Below are 11,122 nucleotides of genomic sequence, written 5' to 3' on the forward strand. Positions count from 1 at the left end.
TGTGTGTAAAATGCCAGAATTCATATTTTGCTGCTACAGCTGATATATATTTGTTGTCAAAATACCTTTTAGTACATATGTTGTTAAAATAAAATGAACAGTCCAATGATCATTTTACTGATATGTATAAAGACTTCAAAGGCTGAAAAAAACTTGAAGTCTGAATGAAATTGGAGATAGTTTGAGGATTAAATTTTTTATGCTTTTTAAGCTAAAAAAAAGGGGGGGTCGTATTATACATGAGATCGTATTATACATGAATAAATATGGTAATTAAAATGCCTAAATATAGAAAGGAGTGACAGGATGAGTAATGACTTTTCTACGCTCTCGTTTCCAGGAGGGTTCTTTACCCAAGATCGCTCTGCCCGGTCTGGGTCGCGACTACACGCAGGATGTGGATTCAGACCAGGAAAGCGTGCTCAACATGTGCGCTGAAAACAGACGAGGTCAGGCCAGGATTCGTAGACACACGTTGCCCCCCATTCTGCCGGAGTCTGAGCCGTAAGAAAACATCCCTGATGTATATAAATACATACACTAAAACTACCGTTTATGGATTTTTAATTCATTTTTTTGTTTCAGCGACAGAGTTTTTAAGAGCAGCCCTCATGCCAGGCAAATAAAGAGCTCAGCTGTGATGACCCCACCTCCAATTCACATCAACGGAAGGGGCAACAGAGAGGTAAGGACAACTTTAAGTGGCAAAAATTACACACGGAGTAAAAACGTTCCTCTTGAAATAGAATTTCGGAGCCACACAGAAAGGATTTCGGTTCTGGCCAGCTACAAGTAAAGTGCTGCAGTGAATGTGTGGCGGCAATGAATCGCTCCCGTCTTTTGTGTTGCAGCTGCAGCCTTTGGCTCCTGAAAGCTTTACGTGCTACAGCCATCTCAGCCACAGCCTCAGCAGCCAGCTGGACTCTTCACCTGAGAGCAGCGAGGCCGGGGCTGATTTCCCCCTTTCCCGAAACGGTAAGATGATTTTACGTTATTAAGTATAGATTGCTTAAACCTTGAAGTCAAGGAATCTTCGAAAAAAATGTTTTAAATACTAAAATCTGAATAGAACTTTAAGAAAATGTGGATCTGCACATTACGTTTGACTTTATGACCTCTTGAGGGCAAACATAATAATGTACAATCATGATGACTGTGCTTACACCTCTAGACTCTGGGAGTTTTCAAGCTGAGGTCACAGTCAAAAGAGAGACGTTGTCAGAGTATTTAAAAGCTGTTTTTTGTGTCCCAAACCAAACCCCAGGAGCACTTCCTCACTCCCTAAAAACAATCTATCAAACTGATGAGGCATGCTGTGCGCGCCGCAGCATTGCAGTACATGAAATCGAAGAGCAGAGATGAAAATAAAGATGTTGTTCGTTGACGGGAACCAATTTATTTATGAACACGGGGCAGATTTACTGCGGCAATTTAGAGGCTGCTTTTAAATTATAAATWAATGGAATTGTCAAGTTTTTAGGCACTTTTTTGCCCTAAATTTACATGTTTAATATTTAGTACTATATCCAGCTGAGCTTATGGAAAACCCTAAATGTCACTGTAAATCTTCAGCTGCAGAAATGCGAATAAATATTTCCTTATGTTCGGACAGAACGGCAGCAGATCCTAAAAGGAGTCCAGAACATTGTGGTCAAAGCAGCCCGTCGGCGCTCCAAAGCTCTAGAGGTGGACGCTCTGCGGTTGCCCCCGGCCCCCTCCCCGTTCGACCCGAAAAAGCAGAAAAGCAACCTTTCTTTGAACGAGGCTCCTCCTAGAGGTGTTCCGCTGCAGCGCTGCAGGCAGCCCAGCCCCGAGCTGAGACACGCCACCTCMGACGACAACCTGTCCAGCAGCACGGGGGAGGGGCCCGGCCTGCAGCAGGGGACCTGGACACGCCCTCGTCACCGCCAGGTCGTCACCAAGACCCAAACGCCTCGCGAGGTGGACTTTGAAGCTCGCCGCAAGAAGAGGCGTTCACGGTCTTTTGAGGTCACGGGTCAAGCAGTGAGTAGTTTTTCACTTGTTATATGAAATAATCTGGAATAATCTGGAAGATAACATTGAAAATGCCAGATCAATGAGTATATTTAAGAGAATGATAAAGAATAATTTGCTGGAGAAAAATGTAAATGTATGAATTGTTGTTCAAGGAGTTAAACCTTTTTATTCTTGATTGAATTTATTTATTTGCAAAAAAAAGGCAGATATAAGATTTTTTCTTCTTCTGCTACCTTTCCTTTAATTTATGATTTCCTATTTTTGTTGAATGTTGAATTTATGTTGTTGTTTTTTAAAGAAATGAATAAACTAACTGAACTGAACTGAAATAAATGATGTTTTATCTAAGAAGAACCAAGACTTGGTTAAACAAAATTATAAATGCTACAATAAGGCAAAGTTTCAAGCAGGGTTGGGCAATATTGGCAAAAGAACTAGCCCATAATTAATATGATGATTAACGCCCTGGAGTAGAGCTGGGCGGTATGACCCAAATTTTATATCACGGTATTTTCAACAGTAACATCGGTTTCACGGTATTTGACTGTATTTTTTCCTCACAGCTCAGCTGATAATAAAATGTACAAACTTTGCTTATTGACTTTTTTCTTTTACTGTACCTCTGTATCACTGTTTCCCTCCTCTCCTCTTTTCTTCTTTGGTTGTAGACAGTAATCATGCATTTAGGTCCAACCATGAAGGGTTGAGAAAAATCGTTATCTGGTCTATTGTTAAGTGTTAATAAAAACTTAAAAGGACGACTCACCTTGTACACCAGTCAACTCAGCTACACTACAAAACTACTTCTCCCCGGGCTTTTCACAATAAAAGCTCGCTAGAGTCTCCATGCAATAACGTCTCCATTATAACGTAGCGCYTTTAATCTAACCGTGCACAACACTGAAGAGTTGTTTACTATTCAGCGATGGTGAAAACGGGATTTTTTTTATGTCAGACCACATAAGCGGCTGAAACACACCACCCACCGCCAGTTGTTCCAACAACAATGTTAGCATGCTAATGCGCTTAGCGGTGCTGCAAGGAAACATGTCCCCAGGGAGACAGATCACTGGCGGCCGCAGCGAAACGTTCCGCATGTGTTCAGGCTATTTACACCGGTATTCAGAAAAGTCATATCATAACAAAAATAAAAACCGGTTTTCGGTACAAAACGGTATACCGCCCAGCASTACCCTGGACTCCCTGGACCCCGGTCACATGATGGATTTAAATCACTCTAGTGGGAAAGATCTGGAAGCACGATCCATACCGTCAGCTCATTTGCACATGAGCCAAAATAAACTGCTGAGAGGACTTTGTTTGTTTTTAACGTGTAGCATTTTGCTTGACCGCTTGATGACATAATAGGTTCGATTTTCGTCTTTTGTCACCTGCAGTGCTTCATAGAAAAGGCAACATTTGCAACAGATATGGAGTTTTATTCCAAGAAAAAAATAAAATGGAGATGAGATGAGTGAAAAGTAGGTCCATTTAAAATTGCAAATAAATATGCAGACATCATAAATCTATATTTTATTAATATCAGAATGTATAATCTGTAATCTGACACTTTTATAATTACCGGTAAGTATGGAAATAATTTCCAGAATTTTTTCCTAAATCGAGCACATTAACCAGTAATCCAGAAGTATATTTCTTATCGCAAATGAGCTGACACGCTCTCTCTAAGAATCTGTTCCAATGTGTTTAAAAAGCAGACTTTAATTTATACACCAGTTTTTAAATTGTATTAAATCCAAAATCATAAATAGTTTTTGGCACGTTCTTTTTTTTGCCCTTTATCGTTCATCATATTTGAAGTGGGAGGCAGCAAAAGACGGGTAGACTCACCCCCACCTCGCTGAACAAACATAAAACTCCCAAACTCCTTTCGGACTGGTGCCTGAAATTATTTGACGACAAGTGCCAAAAAATCTACAGGAAGAAGAAAATAAAAAGAAGTGAAAATTGAGTGAAGTTCAGAGGTGGAGGATTGTCCTCCGTTAGGGTTAGAGAGTTACAGCGGGTAAAACAAGTATTGAACACGTCAACATTTTTCTCAGTAAATAAATTACTAGAGGCGCTAATGACATGAAATTTTCACCAGATGTRGGTAACAACCCAAGTGATCCATACATACAAAGAAATCAAACCATAAATGTCCAGAAATGAAGTTATTTGTAATAATGTGGAATGGCACAGGGAAAAAGTATTGAACACATGAAGAAAGGGAGGTGTAAAAAGGCATGGAAAGCCAAGACACCAGCTGAACTCTCTCAGTAATTAGAAAGCAAGCCTGCCCCTTGTCAGTGCAAGTTAATATCAGCTGGTTCAGTCCCAAATGATGGCCAGGTATCACACAAGAACCATCTGATGATGGGTAAAAGTAAAGAGCTCTCTCAAGACCTTCACAACCTTATTGTTGCAAAGCATAATGATGGCATCGGTTACAGAAGAATGTCTAAACTTCTGAAGGTTCCAGTGAGCACTGTTGGGGCCATAATTCAGAAGTGGAAAGAACATTATTTCACCATAAACTGACCACGACCAGGTGCTCCTCACAAGATTTCTGACAGAGGAGTGAAAAGAATTATCAGAAGAGTTGTCCAAGAGCCAAGGACCACTTGTGGAGAGCTTCAGAAAGACCTGGAATTAGCAGGTACGATTGTTTCAAAGAAAACAATAAGTAATGCACTGAACCACCATGGCCTGTATGCACGCTCACCACGCAAYACTCCACTGCTGAAGAAACAGCATGTTGAAGCTCCTTTAAAGTTTGCTGCACAACATTTAYACAAGCCTGTGTAATACTGGGAGAATATAGTCTGGTCAGATGAGACCAACATTGAACTGTTTGGATGCCAGAATACACATCATGTTTGGAGGTCAAATGGCACTGCACATCAGCCCAAAAACACCATACCAACAGTGAAGTTTGGAGGTGGGAACATCATGGTGTGGGGCTGTTTTTCAGCATATGGTACTGGCAAACTTCAYATAATTGAAGGAAGGATGAGTGGAAAAATGTACAGAGACATTCTTGATAAAAATCTGCTTCCATCTACCAGGATGATGAAGATGAAACGTGGCTGGACATTTCAGCAAGACAATGAGCCCAAACACAAAGCCAAGGAAACTCTCAGTTGGTTTCAGAGAAAGAAACTAAAGCTGCTGGAATGGCCTAGCCAATCACCTGACCTGAATCCAACAGAAAATCTATGGAAAGAACTAAAGATCAGAGTTCATAGAAGAGGTCCACGAAACCTTCAAGATTTGAAGACTGTTTGTGGAAGAATGGGCCAAAATCACACCTGAGCAATGCATGCCACTAGTTTCTCCATACAGGAGGTGTCTTGAAGCTGTCATTGACAACAAAGGCTTTTGTACAAAGTATTAGATAAATTTCAGMAAGTGTGTTCAATACTTTTTCCCTGTGCCATTCCACATTATTACAAATAACTTCATTTCTGGACATTTATGGTTTGATTTCTTTGTATGTATGGATCACTTGGGTTGTTACCAACATCTGGTGAAAATTTCTTGTCATTAGCACCTCTAGTAATATATTTACTGAGAAAAATGMTGACGTGTTCAATACTTATTTTACCCGCTGTATAATGCTATGGCTAACTCACTTATATACTATAACTACTTTAACTCTATGTTTTAGCTACTTTTATGTTTTTTATTTTTAATTGTTAAATTTTCTTCTCACTTTTAGCTGCCTCAWGCAAAAGCCACCACAGCTCAGAGGTTTCGCCCTCTGGACAGCACATCAGACCCTCACCTCCATATCAACGGTCAGCCCCAGGCCCCCGTGCTGCGTCCCCAGTACAGAGGGGTCCCTCCCCTCAGCAGAGTCAGGCCCCACCACAACCCCCAGCAAACAGGTAACCAATCACCACTGCTGATGTTTAAGCAGAAGCATTCTCCCAGTTTATTGATTATTTTTCACTCCGCAGGCTCTCATGCTGAATCCTCTACAGCCAGCATTGGTAACTTGAAGAAAACACCCCACCCCCGACAGCCCCTCCTCTACATCACCTCCACCAGCAGCGGGGCCCAGCGCACACGCAGACACTGAGCCCGACACACTTACACCGAGGGAAAGCGTCAGCTTTGTGAGCATCCCTGTAAAAACCAACACAGATGGACACGACTATGAGAGAGAATGAGAACCAGACACACTGTGTGTCTTGATGCCTTCACACAGGCCTCCTCTGTTTAAGTATCACCATCGACAGGCTCTGAGACTCACAGGTCTACAGATCCAAAGACTGGTAGATGTGCTGTTCATGTTCTGTCCCATCAAGTGTCTTCACCGTAACTTGCCACAATGCTGAAATACTTGTCCAAAAGTCCTGTTGATGACTTTGAACACAACTGTACTGCTTGTTGGTTGTGACTGTATTTTTTTATTTATTATTTTTTAGTTAATTTTCATTGCTTGTTATAAAAAGCCTCAAACTAAATGAATTTAATAGACGTATGGGACTCCAACTTTATGCTGAAAATGTAAATAAGAATCAAGAAAAAAGTCTGGCTTTATGTGTCGAAAGATAAGGAGAAAATACCATTCATTAAGCTACGCCCTACTGTCAGCAACAATGTTTGAAACTTGTGGAAGCTCCTTCCTACCCCTGTACACCCCACATCTTTGCCCCCCCCCCCCCCAAAAAAAAAAAAAGAAACCCTCAAATGTTAAACACCACACCGTGTTTTTTATTTATTTATTTTTTCCCAGATTAGTTACTCCAGTTTTTAATGACTTATTTAACTGTGACCTTTTTCTTTTTATGATATTGACATGGTTTTCATAATGGCTACTTTCTATTCTTCATTTTGTACGCTTTATTTTTTAATTTGTACGAAAATAAATTTTATTGGATTGTGTAAAACGTCATTTATTTTCCACTCTCCAGATTCTGAGGGAAAAAAAAGTCAAAACTCAAAACAATCTTTTTTTTTTTTTTTTTGCACTTTGGCCCTTATCCTCTTCTGTACTTGTCTTGAGTGCTTGCAGGAATGAGAGAATTTAAAATGCTCTTCATGTGAAGGACAGGAGAGGACATCGAGTCTTGTTGTCTCAACTAGATTGAATTTTCTTGATGCAAGGATTTTTTTTTTTTTTACTGATATGCATGCTTGGACTTTGGCCTTGACCAGTGATTCGGTTGGCCCTGAAAACATTTGCGGAAAGGAGGAAAAAGACGTTTMGGATGAATAGATTTTCTCCAAAGCACACAAACTGTTACAAGACAGATGTCCACTAGAGGGAGCACAGTTTTAACAAAGTGGACAAGCAGTTAAGAAAACTGCAATCCATTATAGCAGGGGTTCTCAAGCCTTTTGGGTTTGGGGACCCCTTATAAAAACGAAAAAAATAATAATTCCAGGGATCCCCGCATAAACCAAATGTTTTAAAAGATAATGTTTTGTCATTTCAAACCCTAAATGCCATGGGAATATATATTTTTATTACATTTATCGTTTGTTTTAATAGTTTATTGTTCTCCATGCATTTTTAAAAATAAAAACCAAATTAACTATTTAATAAAAAATTTTGAGGACCCCCAAGATACCTCTCATGGACCCCAGAGACCCCAGTTTGAAAACCTCTGCATTATAGGACATAGTAATGTTTTAACTAGAGTTTTTAGTGACTTTATCAAATTGCATTACCTCTTGCATTGTGGCAACAGTAGAATCTGAAAATAGGACAATACTGAGAAAATACAAAGGTATAACTGAATGTATCGGCTCTTTAAAATCAGCTGTTAAATGGTATCTTGGTGGGGAGACACTATTTTGAAATTAAAACATTCTTAGACCGTAAATCCTCTATTTTACATGCCGGTACATCCGACCTGCATTAATTACATCGATATTTTCTCTAAAAAAGCAGTGAAATAGGTATAAGAAAAATACAAAATTTAAACTAATCTGGAAAGTCGCATTTTTATTGTAAAGAACAACTCAAAAAGTTTAAAAAAATAATAAATTGGGTGTTATTTTTCTTGTAATTTAATTTTTTTCAAGTTGTCTATTCAAAGAAATGCATCACGGAAATACCGCCCCCCTTGGTATGTTTACTCTTTTCTGGACCAATGAAATTAGCTTCTGGAATGATTGATCCGTCGGTCCACCAATCAGAACAGAGATTACTGCTGCGSACGGCGGTGCACGTATGGCTGATTTGCAACCCGCCGAAGCAGCAGCAGAGAAGAAGGGAAAATGTCGCTGGCTTGAACCCGGACCGTTCTAGGATCAGCTCCGCTTTTGGTGGGGGGGAAAAAAAAAAAATCGACGGTAAATCGGTGAGTGAGACAGCCATCACTTGTTGCATCCAAAGTTAGAACTCGTCTGCGGTTCTAAACCGCAGCTGGGTGTCTTTGTTTCATATTTCACAGCAAACAGCAGCGACGGCTGGCAGCCATGATGGATGTTTGTTCATGTTAGATGCGCTAATTTTGCTCAAATTACCGGCGTTATTAGCTTAAAGTTCAATTAGGTTTGGCTCAAAGTTGGCAGCGATAATAATAGTCCAAACCTGTAGATATAAAATGTCACATGTCGCTTTAAGCTTTAAAAATGGTAAAGTTGACTTAAAAAAGCTTTGTGTTGATGGGGCGAGACTCAAACTGATTTATTACACGCCTCTCTTTGTGTCCTCAAAGTTTGTCTCATGAAGCGTAAATAAMCTGAACYTTAAACACGGTTAWTGTAGTTTGAGCTAAACCTGCTATWTTGTCTTTTTTACAAACATCTCAGCTAAGCAAATAGCAAAGTAAAACCACTAGCTGAGTAAAAACACAATACTCGTACTGTCCTCGTGTGTGTATTTGCACACAAGCCATRATTTATAAAGTTATTATAAAATGCAAATAACACAATGATGTACAAATCTTTTAACAGGCACAGTTGGTTGAAAATGGTATGTAAACATGTCAGATCATATAGTAATGTTAGTAAGTTATTCAAACCACAGGCATTATTCATCATCAAAAGGAAAAAAAATTTGTATAGGTCTTCTGGACGGGTTCTTCTCTAATGAAACGTTTCGTCTCTCCTCCAAGAGACTTCTTCAGTCTGAGAGTTTCAGGCAAAATTCAGGCTTTTAAGCCCWGCCTCCATGTGACTGATACTCACATCACATGGCTATCGTTGACACCTAATTAACACCTATTGTTAACAGGGGGTGGAGTGATACTGGCAATAGGCGCGCTGTAGGAGGGGGACAACTGAAAACGGAGGGCTCCACCTCTGTTTAATGATGGACGGTCTTTCTTCACAAAAATGGCTTCTTTTACTCCTCTCTCAAACCAACGTTCCTCTCTATCAAGAATGAGAACATCCTCATCTCTGAAAGAGTGACCGCTGGCCTGTAAATGAGTGAAAACTGCAGAGTTCTGGTCATTAGATGTAGCTCATCTGTGTTGGGACATTCTTTTGAACAGTGGCTGCTTTGTTTCCCCGATGTATAACTGGTCGCAGTCCTCCTGGCACTTAACAGCATATACAACATTGCTCTGTTTGTGCCGGGGCACCGGATCTTTGGGGCGAACCAGCCTTTGCCGTAATGTGTTTTGGGGTTTGAAAGCCACTGGGACATCATGTTTAGAAAATAAACGTCTCAGTTTCTCCGAAACACCCGCAACATACGGAATAACCACTGGTTTGGGTCTGGGTTTGGGGTCTTCGTTTTCATCTGAAGGTTGCATGGAGTCCTGTCTGTGTTTCCTGTCTGCTTTCAGGAAAGCCCAGTCAGGATAGGCCTCCGTTTTCAGTTGTACCCCTCCTACAGTGCTGCTATTGCCAGTACCACTCCACCCCCTGTTAACAATAGGTGTTAATTAGGTGTCAGCGATAGCCATGTGATGTGAGTATCAGTCACATGGAGGCAGGGCTTAAAAGCCTGAATTTTGCCTGAAACTCTCAGACTGAAGAAGTCTCTTGGAGAAGAGACGAAACGTTTCATTAGAGAAGAACCCGWCCAGAAGACCTATACAATTTTTTTCTTTTTGATTTTTTACCTGGATTACTGAGATGCATCAGGACATTAACCATCATGTTCTATTCTTTTTGTTTTCCAGAATAAAACTGCAGATGTGTTGCCATGAGGAGTTAAAGGACCAGTAGCAATGAGAAAAACTGCAACAGCTTTAACGTAGGGGGTTTTATTCTCAGCTAGAGTCAAAAGAACCGACTWATCGGCCACTTTTAGTTAAATTAGTTAAAACTCACTATTTGAGATAGAGTAATACAGTACATGCAGGACAGAGAGAGAACCAAAACTAGTAGTTCTAGAGCTTCTTTCATTATTTCTGCCAGGACGACAACATTTMAGCAAAGACATGGACCCGTCTGGTAGGGTAGTGGGTTTGGACGGCCAGGGGAACATGGTTTTCACGGTGGTAAAGCCAYTGATGAGCATTTTCCAGGTGTCTTCGGAGCAAGGCAACAGCATATCAGCAGGAGGCATGGGGATGCAGGGTTTATCTGAAAACGCTTTAGTCCCTTCTCAGGCGCAGGGTCAGGCCCTGTTAGACCAGAACCAGGTTGAAATGCTCGACATTCAGCATCAGATGCAGGGTTCTGCCCCACTCCAGACGGAGAACGTGCCCCAGCATCAGGAGCTGCCTCCGGACCTGAGCGCAAACTCCGAACCTGCCACCGAGATGCCGTTTGCCGAGGTGTCGTCTCTCCTGGATCCCAACATGAAAGGATCCAAGGCTCGTGAGTTGTAGAGATGGAAATTACCGGCTTCATCARGATACTAGGGCTGTGTATTGGGAAGAATTTGGCGATACGGTACATATCATGACAGAGGGGTCACGATACGATATGTCCCGATATATTGCGATACTGTAAGCAAGGCGATATATTGTGATTTTTTGTCCAAAAATTCTATTAAACAAAAACCTCTTACTGGTAAAGAAAAAAAAATTGTCTCAGAAAATTCTAATATTACAGACATACTTTTGATACATTTAGCTGTTTTCTGCTTTGTATGTGTTTTATTTTATTTGTTTCATATTTCATCCGTGTTTTCAATTATCAGACTAAATTTGCCAATAAATAGTTTGAAAATATATTTTTTGCAGCCGGACATTGAGAGCAACAG

At 40.5% G+C, this 11,122-nt stretch overlaps 2 protein-coding genes across 5 annotated transcripts in view; both read left to right on the forward strand.

Annotated features, from left to right (window-relative positions):
* kif19 (kinesin family member 19) overlaps positions 1 to 6,896 on the forward strand; it is a 44,187-nt gene extending 37,291 nt beyond the window's left edge. For 3 of the 4 annotated variants that reach the window (XM_014010481.1, XM_014010484.1, XM_014010483.1), the window contains 6 exons: positions 341 to 504; positions 586 to 685; positions 852 to 975; positions 1,613 to 2,004; positions 5,720 to 5,888; positions 5,961 to 6,896. In XM_014010481.1, coding sequence (XP_013865935.1) covers positions 341 to 504; positions 586 to 685; positions 852 to 975; positions 1,613 to 2,004; positions 5,720 to 5,888; positions 5,961 to 6,082 — 1,071 coding nt within the window. In that variant the 3' untranslated portion in view covers positions 6,083 to 6,896. The remainder of the gene's footprint in view (positions 1 to 340; positions 505 to 585; positions 686 to 851; positions 976 to 1,612; positions 2,005 to 5,719; positions 5,889 to 5,960) is intronic. The other variant, XM_014010485.1, reaches the window with a different exon arrangement.
* Positions 6,897 to 8,202: 1,306 nt separating this feature from the next.
* The window catches only part of si:ch73-127m5.2 (uncharacterized), a 4,934-nt gene continuing 2,014 nt past the window's right edge, over positions 8,203 to 11,122 (forward strand). The window contains exons 1-2 of the mRNA XM_014010486.1: positions 8,203 to 8,315; positions 10,092 to 10,734. Coding sequence (XP_013865940.1) covers positions 10,353 to 10,734 — 382 coding nt within the window. The 5' untranslated portion in view covers positions 8,203 to 8,315; positions 10,092 to 10,352. The remainder of the gene's footprint in view (positions 8,316 to 10,091; positions 10,735 to 11,122) is intronic.

The sequence above is a fragment of the Austrofundulus limnaeus genome, unplaced genomic scaffold (assembly GCF_001266775.1).
Source record: "Austrofundulus limnaeus strain Quisiro unplaced genomic scaffold, Austrofundulus_limnaeus-1.0 Scaffold69, whole genome shotgun sequence".
In the NCBI taxonomy this organism is placed as follows: domain Eukaryota; kingdom Metazoa; phylum Chordata; class Actinopteri; order Cyprinodontiformes; family Rivulidae; genus Austrofundulus; species Austrofundulus limnaeus.